The sequence below is a fragment of the Aphelocoma coerulescens genome, chromosome 4, assembly GCF_041296385.1.
Source record: "Aphelocoma coerulescens isolate FSJ_1873_10779 chromosome 4, UR_Acoe_1.0, whole genome shotgun sequence".
NCBI lineage: Eukaryota > Metazoa > Chordata > Aves > Passeriformes > Corvidae > Aphelocoma > Aphelocoma coerulescens.
In genome coordinates, this window is record NC_091017.1 from 70,977,695 (window position 1) to 71,002,796 (window position 25,102).

The 25,102-nt window shown below is 36.1% G+C and overlaps 1 protein-coding gene across 1 annotated transcript in view; it reads left to right on the forward strand.

Moving 5' to 3' along the window:
- Nucleotides 1–25,102, forward strand: part of POLN (DNA polymerase nu) — an 88,136-nt gene that overhangs the window by 51,863 nt on the left and 11,171 nt on the right. Inside the window, exons 17-21 of the mRNA XM_069012249.1 lie at nt 1,014–1,096; nt 5,900–6,031; nt 8,878–8,988; nt 13,650–13,728; nt 24,433–24,500. Of these exons, the coding sequence (XP_068868350.1) occupies nt 1,014–1,096; nt 5,900–6,031; nt 8,878–8,988; nt 13,650–13,728; nt 24,433–24,500 (473 nt within the window). The remainder of the gene's footprint in view (nt 1–1,013; nt 1,097–5,899; nt 6,032–8,877; nt 8,989–13,649; nt 13,729–24,432; nt 24,501–25,102) is intronic.

Below are 25,102 nucleotides of genomic sequence, written 5' to 3' on the forward strand. Positions count from 1 at the left end.
GTCACAGAAAATCATAGAAAATTTTTCTTCTAAAAATGCAACCAGACTCATGAAAAAAATGGACAAACTTATGGGGAGACTTTCTCCCAAATAGTGCAGATATCATCAAGTATCTCTGATAACAATTTCCATGTCTCAAATACAATTTTTGTAGGTATTTGTTTTCAGAGAGTGAGTATATGATAGAGATTTCCCCAACACACTTCCATTAAAACCAAATGATCAATATTCTTCAGTGTTTTCAGTTGTTAATGTCAGTATTCTTTCTGAAGCTGCATTTGGATAAGGAAAACAATAGGTGGCACGTACTTGATGATTGAAGTCATAGCTTTTCATTCTTCACATTGCTAAATCCATTAGCATTTTTGTAGGACTGTTTCTGTCACTTGGTGAGAGAATGGGAACTGGGAAGGAGGACACTTGGCTGGGAGTAATCTGGATGCACTCTCGAGGTCAGAAACAGCCACTGCTGCTGTTTTATGGAGCCTTGCTGTTGTGGAGCTCTGTAAGGCATATGGAGCAAGCAGTGCTTGCTTCTGTCAGTAATTTCTTGATAAAAGGTTGGATATTTCTGTTAGTGAAGCCCTGATAATAACCTTATTTAAACAAGCTTTAGGTCAGACTTATGCTTTGAGTCTCTAGACTCTCACATCTTGAAGAAATGCTATTGCTGGAAATAATTAATTTTTCTCATGAGCCGGTATTAAATCCTTCTCAATCTGAAGAACTAATAATACAGTAGCAGGATTTTTCCTAACCAAGAATTTTGTTGAAAATGAAAGGAGAAGATTAAAATTAAAATAAAGAATTTCATTTACTATGGACTATCACTATGAAAATTTGTAAAGAAGTTGTGCATTCTTGGCTGACAAAAAAAGGCCTTAAGTGCTTCTATTCATATCTTACAAGCATGTAGTTATTAAATAATTATTGACTTTTATTAAGTTTTCTGTGGGTATAACAACTTAAATTAGTTTTAACTGAAAATGTATGATTTTTGTTTGTTTGTTTAGGAAAGGGATTCCAAGTGAGCAAGTGAAACATGCTGATAGAGAGCAAGCCAAGCGTATAGTTTACTCAGTGGTTTATGGAGCAGGTAGGCATTTTTAGAAAAAAAGCCAACTACTGTAAATTTATACTTTATTCATAATTTATATAAGTAGACTGAATTTCTAAAGGTGAGGGAAAGTTTTTTGGAGTATTACATTTATATTTTTATCCAGAATTAATAAATTATCTACTCAGTATAAAAATTATGAAGTTAATGTAGCTACATTGTCATATACAAAGATTATCTGATTTTGTGTTTATTTGCTGCTGATATAACTGAAGCATTTATCTAAAATGGGTTTAATTTTGAATGGACTTTGTACTCTCTCAGTAAATAGACAGAAATGAGAATAGCTGCAACGAAATTTTTAAAAAACACCAATATTGTTTTAAAACACATTTAGAGAATCACAGAATGGCAGAGATTGGAAGGGGCCTCTGGAGGTCATCAGATCCAGCCTCCCTGTTCAAGCAGGGACACCTTGAGCTGTTTGCCCAGGACTGTGTCCAGCTTTTCAATGTCTTCAAGGCTGGAGAAAGGGCTCTTCAAGGCTCCACAGCCTCCCTGGGCAGCCTGTGCCAGTGCTCACTCACACTCACAGTATAAAAGTGTTTCCTTACTTTGAGTCTTAATGTTTGCTGCCATTTCTTCACAACTAAAACTTGCAAAAATCCACTGTTACCCATTCTGCCTAAGTCCTGACCAGGTCCTGGATACATCAAGATGTTCTGCATACTTTCCAAAACTGCCTACTATTTCTTAAATGTTACCCAACTCTCCTTATGCTTCATACGTGCTGAGGATTACCTTTTCTGGGGAGATAGATGCATGTGTATCATGAGCCTACCAGCTCTTGTGAATTGGTTTCAGTGAACAGCTGACTAACTTTCTCTACAGAGGATGAATTCTTGAAAAACTCATTTAGGAAATGAGAGGCCTGGGCTGCAGGCTTTATGTAGCTTGGAAACAATTAATGCTACATCTTGCGTTCCTGGCTGAGAATGCTTTCTAAGCCATCTTTTGCACTGAGTCCTTGAACCAAAGGCAGCATCAGCCAGGGCATTCTGTTTATCATTTACAGCATTCAGTTGGGAAGAAATGCTTCAAATTCAGCTCTCCATAATATCTATTTTACGTTTAGGCGTGTGTGTATATTATATACACACCTATAAGAGTGTGTGTATATGTATATATATATATGCATGCATACATACCTGCATTTTTACATTAAGCTGTACTGCATTTGAAACAACTGTGTTTAAAATTTATATTAAAAAAACCCAGCACTAGTTCCCTCCACTGTAAATTCATACCTGCCTTTGCTGATATTGGAATCAAATCTTCGATTTCCAGCCTGAATGGTTTAATCACTGGGTTATTTTACAAAATGCCAGCATTATCACCCCTGCCCCTTGGTCCATGGAAATGCTACACATTTCCTATCTCTTCCCCTTCACTGTGGGTGGAACAGACAGATACCAGATGTAATCAGATGAATCACCACCAGTTGAATGTCCTGTAGTTCTGTATATAGTCAGAAATGCCTCAGTTCCTGGGGCTCAGTGGAGCCTATGTCTGTCTACTCATCTATAGAGAGCTTTCATGTTTGTATTTAAGCACAGTATTGGCACTTCCTCAGTTGCTCTGAACCAGGCACTGAACATTTCAGTGCAGCAGTGCTTGATATAAGTATCTCCATTTACTTGTTTGCTTTGTGTCCCTCTCTCTCAAACAAGGGCAGTTGAAGTACCTCAAAGATAATAAGAAGTTTCCAGTTCATTAGAAGTGTGATCAGATCCTAATTAAGACATGAAATGATATCATTAAACCACTTAGATGGAAACTGGGCTGACAAAAAGTAATTGTTAGATACCTGAAATTGATGGACTGAATTCCACCCACAGTTTGTCTCCCTTCAAAGGACAGCTCACTTTTCATTAAGGAGACATTTTTGATACAACTAAAGAGTGTGAATAATACTTCTTTTAGTATTGAAAACTACAAAAACATTCCCTGAGGAGCTTGCTTGTATTATGCTTACAGGAGTTAATAAAAACCTTTCATGTAGTAAATAGTAATCTTTTTGTTTTGTTTTGTTTTCTTAGCTTAGGTTACATTTGGTTCATGTTTTCAAGGTCTTTTCTGTAGGTCTGGAGGATAATAAAGAAAGAAGGCTGGTTATTAGGAAAACTTTTTCACCCAGAGGGTGGTTGGGCACTTGAACAGTCTCCCCAGGGAAGTGGCCACAGCACCAGCCTGACAAGAGTTAAAGAAGCATTTGAACAACGCTCTCAGGCACATGGTGTGATTCTTGGGGTGTCCTGTGCAGGGCCAGGAATCAATCTATCCTTGTGACTCAGGACATTCTATGAGTATTTTTGCTTGGTTTGAATCAGTTCAATTCACCTGCTTGTGCCTCAGTCATCTTGTAGAACTAAAGCACAGGCAACTTGAACTTAAATAAGGAATTCATTCTATTCAACGTTGACACTTTACCGTGCCATAAATCGAACCTCTCCTGATGGGAGAGAATTTGCTGAAAGTCCTTGCAAGGCGTTCAAAGGATAAAGCGAGATGTCTTCTGTAGTTTCAGTGCTTCTAGATAGTTGTTTATTAAGTCTTATCAGAGGAACTGAGCCACTAGCGTGACCCAGGTACAGGATAGAAGGAGGAAATGTAGGAGTGAGAGCAATTATCAAGATTTACACAGCCTTTTAAAGACATTTTAACCAATAGTTACTAAAAAGGTACATTATTTCTACTTTCTTACCAATTATTCAGTAACACGACTAGGAACTGCGGAATTTTCTATCCAATCATTCCAAGCTACTTTTACTGCAAAATGTGGAGTGGTAGAAGGAGGAGAAGAAGGTTTAGAGAACAACAACAATCCTCCATTTTGATATTTTTTACTCTTATCTATATACTATAAAGAGAAGCCTAAAACCTCTAAATTTTTCACCCTGTGACAATCTTACATAGTAGTCTATAACCTAATTCACACCACTGTATTTTCTAGTTGTTGTCTGACTGTTGGTAATTTTTTCCAAGGTTTAAAGCTATACCAGTGATGTCCAGGGGGATAAAAACCCTTAAAAACAGGCAGAGAAATATTCTCGTCACCCTGGGTTCCTACAAACGTCAGTATGTTCAAGCCCTGAACTGACACAGCAGGCTATCAAAGTGTTTAAATGAAAACTACTGCTGTTTTCAGTTTTGAAAGATGATATTGCAGGATGGAGAACTCTGAAACTCATAGCTGCTGCTAATAATTCCCCTGGCACAGATAACTCAAGAAGAGTGCTCAGGGAAGGTTTAGTCCACTCCTGGGCTTTGCCTTGCATGGCCTATGCTCCTGCACTGTGGAGCATGATCTGACACAATTACCTGGCTGTGCATCCCCCTCTTTTTGCTTCCCAGAAACTGCATTTCCCTGGGAACTTTCAGGCATCCTTGCTGATACCGTGCTTTAATTTTCCTAGTATTTTATGTAATTGTTGTGTACATTAATAGTTCTTTAAATTGATAATGTGGACAAACTTAGATGTTACATTTCTCTAAGGAAGCTACAGTAGTCTCCTAGCTGTTAGCAATGTGTGCTTTATCAGATAGATTTGTCATTTGCTGATCCAGGAAGAAAACCCAAATTAGTTAGATGTCAAAAAAAAAAAAAAAAAAAAATTACAGATCTATAATAGCTCAGCAAATGTCATCCTGGATGTCTGTGTGAATTTCTTCCTCTAGCACCTTGTCCAGACTGGTGTTCTTGCAGCTAAGTGCAGCTCCTGGCGTGACGGAGAGCAAAATGCTACAAGAATTGTTCTGAAATGCACATCAGCCTGACAGTGGTGGCATTTAGGTGGCTGAAATCCTTTCTCATTTAAAAGTGCTAGATAATTTTTCTTGACAGTCTTACTGTGACAATGACTATTCTGTGCCTTTGGTGCCTTGAGATGTCGCCTCTCAGCTTATGTTCTTTGCAGACACAGTGCTTGTTCTGTGTTGCTGTGCAGCTGACATAAATATATCTGTCTTTCAAACTTCGTATGACTAATGTTGATGTATGTTTTATTTTTACTGGAACTGTTTGATTTATAAATGGGTTTAAACTGTAGCTCATAGTTTATATTTTCAAACTCTGGAATATCTTCAGGTTTTTTTTACCTTTTCTTATAAGTGCTCTCAGATCCATCGTAATATATATTGTGTGCCTATATCCTATCCAAAGCTATTATTCCTTTCTCCCTTTGTTGAAACACTTTTTCTGGTTTTTCTTTTTCCATTTTTTTGTCTTTTTCAACCCTTTTATCTCAGAACTTGGACCCCAATTTCTACTGACATTGTGGAGCCTAAGACTGAAATCTGTGGGACTCAGACTCCAAACACCCTTTCTAAATTCAGGCTAAGCTCTAAAACTTCTAGCTAAACTCAACCTCAGACATCTCCATCCTTTTTTAGATCTTCATTATATTTGTGTTTGTTTAAAGTTAATTCCAAGTCTTTGTCTGCTCTTCAAAGTTTGGAGATTGCAACACTGAACCAGTAAAATTATACTTAAAGCAACAGCATTACTCTGAACATTATAGGTATAAATTATAACTAGGAATTTCTTAATTGCATACTTCTTATTAATTATATACTTAATCCAGTAACTTCAGTAAAACCTTCAAGCTCAGAGTTAAACATTTATTTTGTTGCAATATAATTTTAGTGTGTCAGATCCATCTTCTTTCATAGAGGTAAGTAAAATTAACTAATTCCATTAATTGTGCAGGTAACAGTGCTATTGTATGAAGTGGTTTTCTGTTCTGCTTTATTGCATAATAGAGATAATTTCTGTACCACCAGGTAAAGAACGTCTTGCTGACTGCTTGGGAATTACTCCTGTTCAAGCCAGTCAATTTATAGAGAGTTTTATGCAAAAATACAAGAAAGTACATGAATTTACAAAGAAAACCATTGAACAGTGCCGAAATAAAGGTAATCCAAAGTCTGTGACCATATTTTGTTTACTGATCTGCACTGTGTGACAGTGGTGAAGACAAAGATTCAGCTTGACCCAAATTCAGATAGTTACAGGACAACAAAAAAAGATGGAATATCCTTTCTTGGAGAATCAGATTTGGGTTTTTTTTCTTTTTTTAACTCTAAAAGGAGCTGGTTAAATCTGCCTTTTCTCAGAAAGATGCTAACAGAATAAGACATCTGTTCTCAGAATGAAACCCACTTAATGTCAAGTTACACTGCATCGTTTTGACATAATAATGTACTCCAACACAAAAAAAGCCCAAGGAATCTTCTACTTAATAAATTGGATACATGGCTGCTGGACCATGAAAGTTCAGTCAATTTACACAGCCAATTTTTTTTAGCTTATTTTTTCTTTGCATCAGTCAGAATTTATGTTCTTGAAGTTCAGGTGGTAGCTGTGATGACAGATGCGTGCAGAGTGCTTCTGGAGCCAGCAGCTGCGAGCTCTTCTTGCATCAAATTTGTTTTTAGTCTACATGTTCATTTATATTTAGTGAATCCTAGGAGTGGAGTAATTTGAGGAGAGAAAACATAGCTGCTTGAAATATTGTCTTTTAAAAGCTAATTAGCAGGACTGTCAAAATTGAGTTATTTTGTTTCTTAATAGGGCATGCAGTACTAAGGCATTTTTTAGAAATAAATAGTAAATTTGCAATATAATATTACCCATCACTGTATGAGTGAGTGTCGTGACAGAAACATATAATTGACTTCTAGTTATGAAAATAGGTAGTATTCATTTTTTGTACTTTGTAAAGCCTAAAAATTTACTGAAATGAGCTGTCATTGTGTCACACAGTTGCATTCCTTTGTTTATATTGTTCAAGAAAACTAAAGTTACTGAACATCTATTTTTAGCTGTAATTAAGCCCACCATAACACCTAGTAAAATATTACACATTTATTATATATTTATGATCTATTTAAAATAACTTAGCATTCTTTTCTTAAAAGTGAATGAATTTCAATAAACAAATCTCTATGCCAGAGATTCCAGTTTATGAGTTCAGTAGACAAGAATGTCCTGACTAATCTTCTAAAGTCATCAAAGCACACTTGTCTAATTACTTCTTACTCCTTCTTACACTTCTGTCTATCAACCTTTTTTAACCATTAATGGTAGAAGAGCAATCTGTTTAGGTTGTACAAGCTCTAGAAATCTTCAGCAGATCAATATTATTTAATATTTTTCTTGTTAATCCACCTCAGATTCTAACTTTCCAAGAAAAACATTCCAACTTATTGAGCTCATTATATGGTAATTTTTCTTAACTTATCTGCAGTTCAAAGGTCAGCAGCACCCCCCTGACTAATATTATTTAAGTGCTGTGAAAGTCTGATACTCCATGCAGACATGATAAGCATATAAATAATTCTTTTATAAGGAAGATATTTGTTAGTGTATATATTACTATATTGCTGTTGGTTTTTGATGAAATTATTGACGTATTGACAAGACCACATTAAGACATCATTCAGGCATGCATTTGCAGATTAACATTGACCCCAGGCAAACACTCTGCCACTGTAACACGAAATAATGGTGTTTGTTTGGGCATGCTGCTCAGTTATGAGTATTGCAGGGGTGATCCTCTTGTGGAGTCACACCTCACAGGAATAAAGATATCACAGCAAATCTAATTTTACTTAAGAGTACAGTGTTTCATGAATTCCATCTTTAAATACTGTTCTTCATGGAAAATGTTAGTTAAATTGGGAAGACTGAATTGCCAAAGAGTATCCTTCCACATAATTCTGTTCATTGTTTCAAAACTGGTATTTTTGGTATCAGTGCTTCTGGAAACACACTAATTTGCAGAGAGCTGTATTAATTCATCCTCTGCACACAAGTCTGGGTATGTGTTGTCCGTAACAAGGTGATAACTTTTTCTTTGAAGAGGTCTCCTTGTCACTTGTACTTGCATAGCAGAGGAGATGAAACTGCATCAGTTTAAACTTCCATGGTATCTATCGACAATTCATGGGTAGTCAAGGTGATCAGAGGTATAAAGAAAAATTTTTTCAAGATGTATTTTTAACATGAATGATTTTTCATTTTTCTTAAAACAACAACAAGTTTATTTTTGAAGATAAGCTAAGTTTTGTGTGTGTTATTTTGACAAGAAGATCCTCACATCTCTTTTCCTCTCTCAACTCCTCTCACTTGCCCTCCAAAATAGGGTTTTTTTAGCAAAATACGTCATTAAGCCTAACATAAATCTTTAACTGTGTTTTTATGTTTCTTTTAAACTAAAAATTCCCACCACACTAGAATTCAGGAAGTTTGGCTGTGAAATACTACATAAAGAAAATGGAAAAAAAACCCAACTTTTTTTCCCCCAAAAAATGATTTTTTATTTTTGGGAAATATTCATTAGTGATTTAATTACTCCACAAATTGATTTTTCTTTACTATTCCCAAGTAAACTATTCATTGCGTGGAAAGCTCTAATTATGGTTGCTAATAGATAGCTAATTCTGCTAGGTATTTATAGTTTCATCTCCCACAGAGAGAGTTTGCTGTTTTATCAGTAGACATTCCTAATGAAGATTTAACAGCTTTAAAGAAGAAAAGATTTCCTTGTATAACATGTGCCAGTTCTGTGAATGATTATTCTTAAACCAAAAATACAACATTGAAAGTTTAAATAAGCTCTGACTATTTTCAGAGGACAAAATATTAAATTGACTCAGGCAGGACATAATTACAAATATCTGTATTATCTTCAAAAAGAATTTTTGAAATTTTTAATCACTCTATATCACATTACTAATTTTTATTTAAATCCTGCAAGGTTACGTGGTTTCCATAATGGGACGCAAAAGGCCACTGGCCAATATCAATGCCCAGGATTACAAGCTACGCACTCAAGCAGAGAGGCAGGCTGTCAATTTTGTTGTTCAAGGTAAAGAACTGCTTTCCGACCTTCCTGTCAACCCACCTGTCTCTGTCTCTGCTTGGCTTCATTGGGCAACAGCTCTGATGATCTCAGAAGAATGAATACTCCAGTAGTCTACTAGAGTAGGCGTGAGCTTTACTGTGAAAAAGACGTTATAATTATATATTCTATCTACCTTGGAAATTGCCAGTAAACAGAATAATATAATAGTAATGGTAATATTAATAACAGCAAGAATATAAATGTTCTAACACACTAGAGTGCTCTGTGATAGTTAAATGTAGGTATTGATGCAAACTGTGTATAGAGAGAATATCTAGAATTCAGTTCTTCAGATGCATTGTTTCTTTAAACACTTTCCTTTCTGGTTTTTATGGTTTGTTACTCCAGAAGGGTTTCTGTGATTACGCTTCTTACAGATTCTAGCTTTTATTTTGCCAGATAGCTTTAGTTTAAGAAATATAGAATGTTACAATAATTGTGCATTGTTACTATTTGTTTTGAAATTCAGCTCCTTCTTTGCAGAAACTTTCAAACTTAATTCTGTAGAGGGCAAGAAAAAAGGTGGTTTTTTCCACAGAGAAACATTTAACATGTAGATTGGAAAGGTAAAAGTCAGCCTTATGTGCTCAAATGTCAGTTAATCTGATGTATTAACATATTCTGTTTAAGTTTCTTGGGGCTCAGTTGTATACAGAATTTCACCACCCAAAGGAAAAAAACCTCAGCTGTCAGCCCAAGACCGAGATCCCTCCTACCAAGCTGTCCCTATATATAAAGAATATATAAAGAATTATTTTTTAAATTGGATGATACTGACAGGGTTTTCCTTAAATTATACTGGAAGCGTACAATTTACAGGCAAGGAAAAACTGCCTTCTAGATATGGTGATGGCATGCTTCTTCTAAAGTGATTTGAATTTTCCTTGTGAAAGTATCACTTTCCAAACATTATTCATTTTAATATTTCATTTTTAAGATGATTTAAGTATTTATATTGTGTTTGACACTCCTTAAGTCCTGTCTCTGCAAGGATACCTAATCTAGAATTCTAATTCTCATTCTGTGAGTCCTGCAGAGCACACAGTGTAGCATTAGCAAAGAGACACAGCCCTCTGAGCAGCGCTTGCTATGTCCATCTGTCCCGAAAGCTGGAGCAAGCCTGGCACAGGACTGTCTATGAAACACTCACTTCTATGTACCTACAGTAGTAAGATTGTCAGATTTCACGGTCAGTTGAAATGATACTGGAGGACAAATATGATAAAAATAATGTAGTTGTTATTCAAAATGTAGTATTAGAAAATGTGGTGAAGCAAGGATTAAAAACTCTAAAATATTCAGTATTCCCAAATTTTATAAAAAATTTCATTCTAGACTACAATGATTTTTTAATTTTAAGATTTCAGCTATGTGATAATATTTTAAGACTGTAAGAGCTTTCTAAATTGTGATAAAACCTTTTATCACATTTAGTGTACTAAACTGCATTTAATATGTTTTATAGTTATACCTAATAGTCTAATTAATTTAAGTAGTTTATATTTTGAATCCAGTAGCAGTGACTGATAGCAGAACATTTCAGATGCATGACAATATTGAGAGGAATGTAGAATTGCAGCTTTGAATTATTACAACTGGGTTTCTCACACTTCTTTTGTAGTGTTTTTTCTCTTTTTGAATATTTCCTGGTTCAATAGTTTTCACCACTTTACAGCATATTATTCTTCAGGTATTATTCAGCTCTACCTATCCCCATAGAGCAAACAGGTCATTTTATCTTTAATTATTTATTTATAATTATTTTCTTTTTTAAAAGTTTAAAATAGCATCTCTCTAGAAATCATATCTCAATAAAAATTATTTTGAGATGTCTTTCATATTTTATTACTCTATGTCATACATGAAATCCCTATTTGTGCTTGGTCTTTGCATATTAAGTGCTTTAATTAATTAATTTTGAGTTAAATATTTTTAAATTGAATGTTAAAATTAACCCATCAGCACAGGTACAAAAATCAAGTTCCATTATCAGTGTTTTCAATTGTTCAAAGTAGTTTATTAAGAGAGAGTTGCACCCTTCCCAGTTAAGATTCCCAACTTAATGCTCCCTTTTCAAACTTCAAACCACTTGTACACCATAAGAGTTATCTTTCCTGTGTTTACTGTATACTTTTACAAGTGTTTTAAGATGTGTTGGATGTATTTTAATATTTTTTTAGGTGTTTTTACTTGTACTTTGGTTCCAAGGCAAATTTCAAAAACCCCAGTTCTAACAGCCAGCCCCATAGCCATTACCCTGTAGGCAAGCTCCGTGGCAACCTGAATTTTAATGAAGGCATTGTAGCACCCTTATCTCAACTAATACCACCCCTCTGACAAGGACGAGCCATTGGTGGACAGAGATGATCTGTCAAAGGGAAAACACCAATCACTTTAAACCGAAGGGGCGGGCTGTGGGTGGGCTGTGGGTGGGCTGGGGCGGAGCAAAGGCACTATAAAACAATGAGCCAGACAGAGACATGGCCCTTTTCTCTCTTCAGCGTGGCTGCGGTGGAGGTCTGTGCTGGGAAAGCCTACTCCTGTTAAGGAACCTTTAGTAATTTTTTTGGCTTTTGGACCAGCCAAAAGCCAGCCTAGCACTGTAAGTCCTTTTTCTCTACCAGAGGTCCAGTGCTGTTTCAGCCAGAAGATCTAAAATCCCTGTGCTCCTGGGGCATACCATCTATCGAGCCATAGGATCCCAAATTTTTATATTTTTCTAATTTCTGTAATTTTTTTTTCACTTTTCTGTTTTCAATAAATTATTTTAATTTTTTTTTAACTAAGAGTTGTTTCATTTCTCACACTCTACTTTGTTTCATGAAGAATATATCTAGAACATATGTTTCCTGATGGACTAGATGCTCAGTATACTTCTATTCCCACAATCACTAAGAAGATATTTACCTGACCTTTGCTGAAACATCCTTTCTTACTTTTCATACCAGTTGTCCCTTTTTGTGATGTATTGAATCAATTTGACATGTCATTTGAACAGGAAAACAAGACGGGTGTTTGAGGCTAAACCCACAGTCAGACATCGACATCTTGATCATCAGCTGTGGGTCTGCACTTGGTACAGTGAACGAGTAAAACAGTCTCAGCATGGGATTCAGGGGAGGCAGTTTGTAATAGAAAACTGCAGAGAAAGAAGAGAGGTTAAGCTTTGGCCTCGTTCTCTTAGGTGTTCTTCCCTAGCTGAAAGGGCCCACTGTATCCTGGGGGACATCAGTCACAGCAACCACTGGGCAGTCATTGTCTCCCTCTGCTCTGCACTGGTGTGGTTCCACCTCACATCCTCTGTGCTGTTTTGGGTGCCTCAATATAAGGGCATCAAACTATCAGACTGTGTCCAGAGTAGAGTGACCAAGATAGTGAAAGGTCTTGAGGACAAGACTTACAAGGAGCAGCTGAGGTCCCTTGTTTTGTTCAGCCTGGAGAAGAGGAAGCTGGGGGGTGACCTCATCACAGTCTACATGTTCCTCAAGGGGGGCAGTGGAGGGGGAGGTCTGAGCTCTTCTCTCTAGTGACAACTGTAGGACTTGAGGGAATGGTGTGAAGCTGTGTCAAGGAGGTTTAGGTTGGATATTGGGAAAAGATTCTTCACCCAGAACGTGATTGGGCAGTGGAACAGGCTCCCCAGGGCAGTGGTCACAGCACCAAGCCTGACAGAGTTCAAAGAGTGTTTGGACAATGCTCTTAGTCATATGGTTCAGATTTAGAGTCCTGCAAGGAGCAGGGAGTTGGACTTGATGATCCTTATGGGTCCCTTCTGGCTGGACATACTCTGTGAGTTTCTGATTATCTCTAAGCAGACTACCCTTATCATTTGGCTACCTGGCTGTTTTTTGCCCCTATTCTGGAAGTTGAATCATTTGGAAGAAAGAATTCAGAATTCATAGAGTTACAGGGTTGTGAAAAGGACCATGATCAAGGATATTTAAGATGTTTGATGGGACAAGGAGGATTATGGCTTCCAATCTTTATTTAAAGGACTGTTTCTGTCTATTATCTGATAAATCTTTTGTGTAAAATGTTTGGTTCAGAACAAAGCCCTTCACCAAACTGCAGGCCTGGAGAATTATTCTGCCTCTTGATGACCAGAAATGTGTCACCTAGTCTGTACCATGACACTGTTTTATGCACCACTGCTCTTAACACTGTAATGTAGTGAAAATACATTACCTACTCATGGAAATATGAAAAAGTGCAGAATTAAGGCTCCAAATTTAAATGCAGCACTGAAACAATGTTCTGACCTTTTGTGACATTAAATTGTAATTGGTTAATTGGTAAATTTTAATTAAAGCTTAGAGATAGATAATTTCATACTTTGTTTTATAGAAAGCAATTTTTCAACATATAGGAATGAATGACAAATTCACCTTTAATTAACGCATAGTTTCATATTGTTATTTTCTAGTTTTAATTAACACGTAATTACTTCCTCTGTTATTTATTAATCTTATAAGCTGTTTCACATATTACATTAATTGGATCTGCTAGTTTTGAAAATTCTTATAATTCTGAATCTACTGATGTCTTTTGTTCCTATGCCATAGTTGCAAGAAGAATGTTTTCCTTTTGCATGCTTTAAATTAAAACCAGATCACTTTCTTTCACAGGCTCTGCAGCTGATCTTTGTAAAATGGCTATGGTGAAGATTTTTGCCTCTGTTGTCATTTCTCCGACTTTAACAGCCAGGTTAGTAATGAATGACTGCAAAACTGTTTGGTTTTAAAACAAAATTAGTTGAAATGAATGTGTTTCTGGCGTTTTAAGCAGCTCTAGAACGACCATGTGTACCTCTGAATCTCTTAACAAGCAAGGACGTGGAATGGTTTTATACATTTAAAGTTATATCTTTGTTCTTAAATGGTTAGATCTGTAAATGCATCCCAAGGCATTGAAGTGCCCTAGGGTCATTTAAACTCGGTCAGATCTAATACAGTGGTAGTTCTGCACCTTTGAAATCAAGCCCACTGATCATATCCTTCCTGTATTTTGAGTGTATTGTACAGTGGGAATTGAACATTCAATGGGCTGGGAAAAAAACAGGAATCCGGAAACCAGTGCTCAAGCAAAATAAATGAACATTTTTTTTATTCTTGTATAGATGGCTTTCTTTAAAGAAAAGCTTGGTCATCGTGATTCTCTTGTGACTACTCAGAGCTGGGTAGGAGGTCACAGAATGTCCTCAAAGAGTTTTATGCCAGTAGCAGAAATAATGAAGTCTACTTTTCCTGTGGAGAAGTTGGTCCAGACAGCCAGTGACCATTATTATTTGCTGCAATAGAAAGAGACTTTGAAGACAAACATGTAGAAGAATCCCCAAATAACTGGTTTCTCATCTTTGGTAATGCTGTATCAAACAATCCAGTAGAACATGAATTGGCACAGTGGAAGTTCAGACAAAAGCAGAGACAGCAAGTAGTGCAGAACATCAGTGTTTCTCTTGTCATCTAGAAAGGGTCATAACAACGTAGCTGTAGCAATCATGCATTAAGGACTTTTGTGAATGTTTAGCTCAGTGAAATAGTTTGGCCTTCCAAATGTACTTGGCAGTTATGGGTATTATCGAACCCTGTAAGTTATCCGTGTGTATTAGTGTGTGTATCATTTACATAGAGCAGTGTTGTCTTATTTGATCAATGTTTGAAAATATAATTTCTAATTACAAATATAAGTTCAATTTGTTGAATTTAAAGTTTGACTCATTCCTATGCTAAAAATAAAACACCTTATGAGTGACTCTTAAATGTTCTTGCAACTTTTTAAGCAAAATACCATTGAACTATTAAAAAAAAAAAGTAAGTGGCCCACTAGTACAAATCTCAAAGGGGAAATTGTTCTTTGGTGGAGATCCTGCCTGCACTCAGACAATGATGCATTTATGTATTAAATGTTGGATGATGTACTATCACATATTGCATTGTACACTTTCAGGCAGATTGTCTGCACTGATTATAATTCATTTTGCTACCTGAGTTGAATGAAGGGCCCGAAATCTGTTGGCTGTGGCATGGATGACAATTTCTGCAGCAGTAGCAGGCATAACTCTGAGTTAGATGAGTGCTAGAGGAACAGCCAACAGCCTTTAGCGGAGGAGGCAAGTGGAGGTGGTGAGAGGGCAAAGAACATACTCCCTTCTGTAGCTCCTGCCTGGCACACAGATCTCTAGGTTCAGTAACTGGCTGTTTGCTGTAATTCTGAGAAAGCCAAAGTTTTTGCTACTAATGTCATGTCTGATAAAGCTCGTGAATGTTCTCTTCTCTCAACAGAAAATTTTACTTGGGTTGTTCTTTCTCAAAACTATTTCTTTTAAAGAAATAGTGTCACCAAATTGCTAAGGAGGTAACAGACATGGGGAAGTATTGGTGCTGTACATGTTGCAATTCCTGGTGTTGTGAAAGCATAGGGGAATGGCTACACCAGATAACAGAAAAATATCACTGCCTATCCTGCTTGTTCCTATCATAAATGTCACAGCTGGGAAAGACCAACACTGCAAGGGCATTTAAAAAGGATAGACTGTTTTAAACAGGAGTTTTGAACTTCTGCCAGTGATTAACAAATGGATGGCTTTGCTAGAGGAGAGTGTTTTAACAGTCAATAATGGCTCCTTGCTGTAATATTTAGTAGGTACTTACAGGCCAGGCTTGTCAGAAAAGCACAATTAATGCCTTGGTAAATTCTGCGAGCACTTCCCTGCCTGGACAGTGGCACTGGAAAGCATCAGAAGGATCTTGCCAAAAGAATATGGGACTGAAACTTGAAATACTGTGTTTCTGCTTGTCTGCCAGGTTACATTCAGTTAGTTATTTTTTCAGTGGTCTGTTTCTCAATTTTCTTATCAGTCAGGTCAGGCTAATGATCCTAACATCCTTTGTAAAGCCTTTTGAAAAATATTGTTGAAAGGAAGCATGGACATAATTGGTGCTATTGTAACAGTGGGAATGCACAGTATCTCTTCCAAAATGAGAAATACAATCAATCTCCTATTATCAACCCATCAGATCACATTCATTCCAAAGATAGCACACTACTATCTTTTCTTCTATCTTCATCCCCTTATAAATATCTTTATTTCCCTGTTAGAATTTCTAATTTTGGAAACAGGGTTTTCACTTTGAACAGCATATCAAAGAGAAATATCATTTTTACATGCTTTAGATGTGATTATGAACATTTACACTGGGAGACAGTATCCTATTAAGCATAGCTAAGTTTTGGCTAATGCTCAAGTTTTCTCTTCCTTACCTTTGAAATAAAGAAAAAATAATTCTAAATAAGGTCTTACAGTTTTTAGTGTTAGTTTGCAGGTATATTTGCAGTCTTCACTCACAACACTGCATTCATTGTTCCTGTGCTGGAGGCTTGTTCAGCAGTGAGCAAGCTCTGACACAATAGTGTGAAGCTTCATTTTTGTGTGACTAGCAGTCAGTAGATTTTCAGTTAATGTTTGCACATATGATACTGTATTTGGAAGTCAGAGAAAGGTAATCAAGTTACATTTTCATGATGCTTCATCAGAGAGGCGTTCTTGATGAAACAGTATATTCCACTGTGACTGATCAATTCTGTCAACTAGCAGTCTCATTTTTCTCTTTATGTTTCTTCATCTTTTAACTCAAATACCAGCCTAGCAGCTTATGCAGTGGACAATAACAAGCCAATCAGTTACTTGGAAGCAATTTTACAGAAATCAGGAAAAGTAGTCTTAAATGTAATACATATGATACAGATCTAATATTAGTATGGCTTGGTGGCATCAGTGTTAACAACTCTGCATTTTGTGTGGCACTGACAAGTAATCAAAATTTCTTGAGACTTCTGTTTTACCTAGATCTTTCTTAAGATATTCTGCTGCTGCTGGCCAAGTTGCTCACTGAAAATATGCTGCTGACATAAATTATTTAAGTGCCAGCTTTTACCTGTCTGATGCAATCCACAGAACCTCTATAGGATGTTTCCTGCAGGCAGATGATAGCAGAGAAACTTCTGAAGTGAGATCAAGGCTTACAGTAGCAGCTGAAAGAAAGATTTATGGAACTGGTGAGAGTGCAAACGTACTCGGTGAACTCAGATGGACAGTTGTAGTTCTTTACAGTGTTTAAAACATCACTGCAGTGACAATCACATGGAAACTTGGTGAGAAAGAAAGATGCTGGCGAATTGTGGAAGAATTGCTGCCTATAGCATTGCTTGTACATATTATCATTTTGTAAGCTGAAGAAGCACTGATGTTGCCCAAAGTCTACCTGGTACTACATGGACTTCTCAGAAAGTCACTGAAAATGATAATATCTCAGCAAGATGCAGATGAATTTTAACAAGTCTACAGAACTGTTGAGTAATTTGATGTGGGTCCACTAATTCTGCTTTTGCGCCAAATTATTGTTCCTTCAGCACCGGATCTGTGCCACAAACACACAGCTTTACTTCTCAGCATGTCTAGATCCTAGTTAAAGAGACAGGTTCAACCACAGGCCAAAAATGAGTGATCTGAAAAGGAGAAGCCACCAGGAAATAAAAGCAAAAGGTTTATTTTCTTGGTCCCAGCTGCTGTTCAAAAGCAGTGGATGTTGGAGTTTTGTATGTCTTCCTCAAGGAACAAACACCTTAATGAACCTAATGATTTTCTGTGCTGGTGAGCTGTAAATGCAACTCACTTCTACTGATAGCTAAATTAGATAGAAACAACTCTTATTTCCCAGAACAAGCATTGTGTTATATGACCTGGATTTTTTTTCAGATACAAGTCATGTGATAAATCACAAATGATTCATTTCTTGGAAGTGGCTTCAGTTTTAGTGCAACACAAGAATCTAGAGGCATTTTTATAAGGCGTGTAGGGATTCAATCATTATTACTTTGTAAACTGCTTATAATCTGTCAGATTCATAGAAGAGGACATACTAATAAACCCAACTTCTTGATTACATCATAGTTTCAAACAAATACATTGAGTAAAATTCTTAAGCCTGCTGCTATGTGTGTTGATCTTTAATTCTGGATGTAAATATTGCATCCCTTTATCTGTTTCTTCAGGAGTTAAAGAACTGTTTTCACTCATGTTTCTTCTCTAGCAGTTAACCAGGATTTTCAAATAAATGCTTTTTGCTCTGATATTCTGCCCACAATTCCCACTCAGTATATGCCCAAAATTTCCACCCATTTAATGGATTAGCTTTAGCAAGATGGTTATCTTTTATCCTTTGACAAATACTGGAGAAATTGAACCATAAGGAAAAGATAAGTATTGGATTCTGCTTGAGAGGAGAATAAGATTGTTGTTTCACAGACAAATGCTTTTGTTTCTGTAGCAGAAGGAAACTTCCCAGGTCGTATTGCACTCTCCATAGCTGCTGTCCAATATGGAGCTCTTTGCCTCCCAAAGTAACCAAATAACACTGAATTTCTAGGCAAGCTGTAACGTAGAATAATCATCACTTTCCTCAAGCAGCCAAAGCAGTCTTTTTCATATATCCACAAGATGGTGAGTTGTTACCTGAACACTTCATACTCAGTGAGCCAGAGCAAGTCAGAGTAATTTATTCTTTATAGAAAGAGCTAAATATATTTAACATGCTGAAATATCACAGCCAAAAGGGACATGCATGATGTAGCAGGCTTTTCACTGTTCCTTTATGTAAGACATTCAATGCAAATAAATATATTTCATTTATAAAATCCTTTTGTAGGTCACCTTTTAGATTGGTATGTTTTCAAACATTTTGGATACATGCAAAAATTCTATTCTCTTTAATTAGCCATCTGTTCAGTTTCCTGCTCTTCATGATGTAGCTGCTGAGAAAACCCATTTCACAGGCTTGCTGGATTTTTATGGTTAAAATATTTTGGTCTTTATGAAGAAAACATTGAAAGAGGTAGCTTAAAGTTAATGCAAGTAACATCTAGGCAGGCATGATGTATCTTGAGCTATAACTTTTGATATTGCCACATTAGGAATCCTGATAGGTACAGCTTCAAAAAAAATTTTTAGAAAGGGAAAATTCTACAAAATATTACAAAATTCTAATAATCTTGTTCCTTACTTACATGACAATAGGCATCTGCCCACTGGAATTTGTGTACTTCTGTGGGGAAACTGTGGCACAATTAAATAACAGGTAGTATTAGTAGTATCAGAAAATAAATGGTGTTTCAGTATAGGGAATGTAGATATTTCTAAGAGGAATTGGATCCAGCTTCCATCTGGTCCATTATTGCTGAGTGTGGCCAGTAGCAGATGCTCCAGGAGGGAGGTGTAAGATTTGTAGAAGAATAGCTTGTCTGTCTGCAGATTTTCATCTTCCTTGGCTTGTGGGGATGAGTCTTAGGTTCTGAAATATAAGATTTAAAAGTCCTTCCACAAAATCATTGTATGTTGTAGTTTCTAAATGTTGAAATCCATGCAAATGTTTGTTACATGAGCAGCCATTCTGACTTTTTCTGGTGAAGTGTTGCATTACATGCTTTTTAAGTCAATATTTTATTTTATTAAATATTAGTTTATTAAGTGTGAATGTGTCAGTTTTTCAAGTGATTAATTTTTTTTTTTTAAATATGAAACATATTTCCGTTTGTTTTTTGGTTTTGGTGGCTTGGGTTTGGGGGTTTTTTTCATTATCTCCCATTTGTCTGATTTCAAAATACCTTAGTGTTTTTATATTTTTTTTTTTTCCCCTAACCACTTAACAGCTTTTATACTTTCTGGTTTTATTTTTACACTTATCTTTATATACAAAGCTTGTAACTGTGTACTCCCTTATCTGCAATTTTGAAGTCTCCCATTAGGCATTTATTAGTTTCAAATTCAAAATAAAAATTGTGATGTTACTAGTTGGATTATTATTTTATTGATTGATTTATTATATCAGAAAAGGGGAATAACATGGGATGAGAGACAAGGATATTAATATTTGGGATATAAAATCAGATACTGTTGTATGACCTTAGTTTCAGGGATCAGAGACATTGTGCTTTTTTAAATAAGATAAAAACCTTGTTGGAATAGAAAATGAGAAATATTTTTAAAATACTTTAGAAAATATTCTAGAAAATATTTTTTAAAAATATTTCAAAATGTTTGGTTTGCTACCAAGTGATCATTAATGCCCTATTTAAAGTTGGGTACTTTTAGTAACTTTTTCATGTTTACATTTTTATTGCTCTTATATAAAAACTGAACAACGTAACCACTAACATTGTTTTAAGTTCTTAAGATATATTATAGGATTTTTTTCACTAGAATTTTTACTCAAACCACTAAGTTATGGTGGATTTCAAATAATTCCTTTTCTTCACTCCTTCAAAGAGAAACCTTTTGCCTTAGGAAATCTCTTGTTCAGATATGATTTAGTTCTCAGTATGTCTTCAAGTTAGAAATAAAATATGTCATTTGTGAGGGAAATTTTGCACTGGAGTGCTCTAGTTTAGAATCAGACAACCTGTGACCAGGTGCTGCACCATTTTTTTTCTGAAGATGTAGAAGTATCCAACAGGAACCATCTTAAACTTTAGTCTGGGCTCTCAGCCTGGCTCTTGGTCAGAATAAGCTGTCCTTGATTCCTTACAGAATTATAGTATCAATTAGGTTGGAAAAGACCTTTAAGATCATTGAGTCAAGCTATGTTATGCATGATGATCAAACCCTCTTATTTAGAGCTTTTCCAGTTGCCCAGTTTTAAACCTTATTTTAATTTATTTTCTACTCAAATTCATAAAACAGACAGCTCGATGTAATAAAGAATCATAGAACCAGTTAGGTTGGAAAATACCTCTAAGTTCATTGAGTCCAACTGTTAACCTGGCACTGCTGAACCAACGCTGAACTGTTGGTGTTTTATATTCTGTATCATCTTCCTACAGACCAGTCTGGAAAGCTAAACCATGTTATGCTTTGGATGTGTTGTTAACAGCAGTAAAAATTTCCCTGCTGATGCAAAAATGCATCACAAAAATGTACAGAGGGTTCATCTCTGCCTAACTTCAGGTAGCTGTTTTGGGAGGTGGCACCCCCACAAAGTCAATGCACAGAGCTGGGGTTTTCCAAGAGTGAGTTCAGAACATCTAGGTCAGAACCAGCCTTAGTCCCTTGTCTGTAGAAGAAGCATGAATTTAATTAGTTTGAGCATCTCTTGGCACATTCTAACATCCTGAAACACTGCACATCACTGTTAAAAACCTACTTCTGATAAAGGCTATGGCAATCTTGTCTTTTTTTAACCCCTTGCCTACACTGGCCTCTTCCAGTGAATATACCTACACTGGAGCCTGCAGCATGTCATGCCAGAGTGCTCTAGTTTCAAGTTTAGACAGAAACTTGTTTCCTTTAATGATAAAGAAAAATACAGCTACTCACTGATAAGGTAACAGCTGTTTTGTTGACTTCAGTTCAATAGTGTACTTATTTCTAGATGTTTGAAGTAGTCATGTAAATCTTTGCAATTCTGTACTTTAGAACAGAGGAGTCCAGACCTGGAATATATTAATTTACAGTAACAAACAAAATCCTCATTAGTTCTTTTATTAGACAACTGGCCTGGTATTACAGAAAAGTATGTTCTAACAATATGGCTTCATAAATAGAATAATATGAAAAAATCTTTTGAGAACAGTTTGATTCGTTTTGGCATATATAATTCATTAATATGATTATGATATAGTAGTGATAGCTGGGCGGATCCATTGAAGGCCTGAGAAGTTTAGTATCTGTGTTACTTTATAGGAAACTGGAAGAATGATCAATGTAGTGCTAAGAAAATGAAAAATATTTTCTTTTTAAAATTCTATAATGCAGCATAATAGTTTCAGATGGTTATTATATTCTGGGCACACTAAAGTGGTGTCAAAAGCCATGTTCAGACTGGCAGTCACAGAAATATTTCTGCATTTGAAGGGTCAGGGTGTAGCATTATTTCTAGTTACACACCACTGGCATGCTGAGATGCAAGTCGTGTGTCTCAGCAAGGGAAATCATATGTGTACTCATCAAAAATGATGCCTAATTTTCGGTCAGGTAAGAACAGAGTTAATAAAATGCTAGTTTCTAAATCAAAGGCGTTCTTATCATCTGTAGAAATAAAAATATACTAGTCTCTGCCTGGTTTGCAGTTTCTAATCCAGTTGGCCGTACCTTTTAGCATGAGATAATGAGAGGAGCTTGCTATTGCAATATTCCTTCAAAGTGAAGAGGATTCAATTAAGCTATTAAGCAAAAGTATAGGGACTTTTTCAAACTTCTTTCACTCAGAATCTGCAGTGGCTGGGTGGGTGCATGCAGGGGAATGGTGAAAGCTGTAAATTTTGAATGTACAAATTGCTTTGATTTTTTTTCTTTCATCTTTATTGATGTCAAATTGAATGCTTCCTTCTGTGGAACAGCATATTGCGTGCAAGTGTTATTACAGCAAGCCTGAAAAAATACTGGCGGCCTTGTACTGTAAGACCAGAATCCATTACGTTTCTGTGAAATGGGTAAGAAAAAGAGAAAAAAATCATCAAAAAATATGTAACTTGTTTGATGAACATTAAGGAAGAAATAGTGTATACTATTGCACTTCTTGGCATCAATCTAGGAAATCATGTTTAGCATTAATTAAATCTTCTGTAATATCTTTCATTTGAAAGTAGAAGTGTGTTAGAAATACTCATTTCTTAGATCTCACAATTATTGTTCCCGTTTTCTAACTGAATGGGCATTGCTTAGGAGAGCAGCAGAGCTAGACAGAGAACCAGTAATGCCAACTTCTAGTTCTGTATTTAGCAGAGAGAACATTGTCCTGAACTTCAGTTTAATCACCAGATGTGCAAGATGGGGCAGATGTAACTCTGCAGTTCCGTGCAGTTCCTGAGATAACTGGCAATATAACTGAGCTGATGGACTGTGCTGTTCAGGATGATGTGGGTGAGAAACAGGGTCCTTTAGCCCATATGGAGACCCAAGCTAAAAGAGCTGGGCTGCTTTCAGTAGGTGAACTGGAGCACGTAGAGTTGTATCAAGTCTATTTTGCTGTCCAGAGAGAAAATTTGAGTTAATTTACATTACTTCCACAGGTTTTCAGGCACACATAAGGTAGCACTTAATTCTGGTGCAGCCCTGCTCCTCCTGTTTTACTTTTAGCATGGACTTGAGGTGATCAGTTGTTACAATACTGCGAGGTTTTGAAAATCCTATTCTTCCGTTCCTAAATCCTGATAAATTTATGATGAAGTTTTTATGTATACTGTAAGTTCTTCTAAGAAAGGACTTTTCCTTACCAAATATTCAGAATATATGGTGCTCTAATCCTGACTGAAGGCATGAGACACTACTCTGGTACAAACAATAACCAGTCTATCGTGTTTTTATTGAACTGGTTTAATCAATGCAATTATTTTCGCTTATTTGATTGATTCACTGTCTATTAATCTTTAATATTCACTGTTCTGATTTATACCTTTTACATGTCATTTGAATGGTTATGAGGACATTCTTGCTTTAATTAATTTACTTGAATTAGAAATTACAACTTTTTATGTAACTGTATTCTCTTGCTACAGATGATCCTGGTCTTCTAATCTTTTTCTTTTTTGTGTCCTGTGTCCCAATTTCCTATTAGAAATATGTTAATCTGTTTCACTCTGCTTCTGACTGTGTTGTAAGTGACTAATAATTTAAGGTCTATTATTAGAGCTTACCACACTGTTAGTCAATGTCACATTGTAATTTAAGGCAGCATGAAACTATCTTAAGAAGCTGTGAAAAGTTATAAGTCATAACCATATTGATGGTTCAGCCATTGGTAAAGAATTATTTACTTGAATAACTGCTATTATTAAGAAAAGGTATTAAGAAAAGTCTACAAGTGACATTTAATTTAAATCATGGAATCACAGAACGGTTTGGGTTGGAAGGGACCTTAGAGACCACCTTGTTCAGCCCCTTGCCATGGGCAGGGACACCTTCCACTAGACCAGGTTGCTCCAAGCCCCATCTAACCTGGCTCTGAACACTGCCAAGGATGGGGCATCCACAACTTCTATGGGCAACCAGTTCCAGTGCCTCACTACCCTCATGGGGAAGAATTTCTTCTTTATATCCAGTCCAAAAAATAAGCTATATTAACAAAACATAGTCTGTCTCCATAATTCGTTGCCTTTTTCTGCAAATTATGTTGGTTTTAAGTAATGCCTTGTCATGCCATCAAATCCCTGAGTGACATTTATAAGTTAGCAAGCACAATTTGGGCTTACAACCGTGGCCTTTATGTTTCCAGAATATCGGGAGAGGCAATTCTGTTAAGTCCATTAATTATTTTTAAATTTTCTTTGGATGTTTATTTTTACTTTAACTTATCCCTGAATGGAAAGCACTGTTAAAATTTTTTTGCATATGTTATCTGATGTCTCTGAATTTTTCAGGTTAATTGCCCAGATCCATGATGAATTGTTGTTTGAAGTAGAAGATTCTCAAATCGAGGAATTTTCAGGTAAATACAATCTCTCTTGCTCTTTCCCTCCCACCCCATTTTTACTCTCTATATCCTGTGATTTCTCAGAGAATAAAGAACTTCTGTAGCAAGAATAAGAACACTGATTCTCACAATTAAGAAAATGTATACTAAGCAGATTTTTCTGAATGTTTTGCATCACTGGCTCTTCTGTAGATAAAACGTGATATACTCATTTGGAATTCATTACCATGCTTATTTGTATTTAGTTTTTTTATCAGGATTCCGTCACCCACTGTGTGAATCCTGTAAAAGTAAGTAATATTTCCTCTAAGGTTTTAGAAGGAAATAAACCAGTTTGAAGTACTTTAGATTGAGGCCTGTTACACAAAGAAGCATTAATGTAAGGTTATACTAGACTGTAATTTCTAAGTTAGTTTACTGCTTTTTTATATTAAGAAACCTTCATGATGGCACTCTCAAGGTTAAGGTTAGTAAAAGTTCATGCCTATGTTTCTATCCTCTCATCTGGCTTACTTTCAGACATTATTCTGTAAGCCAGAGTTTGTCTCAGCATCTGGTACAAATTTAGCAAGCAAGCGAGGGCACATAGCAGACTGTTGGGTCTCCTCTCTGTTAAG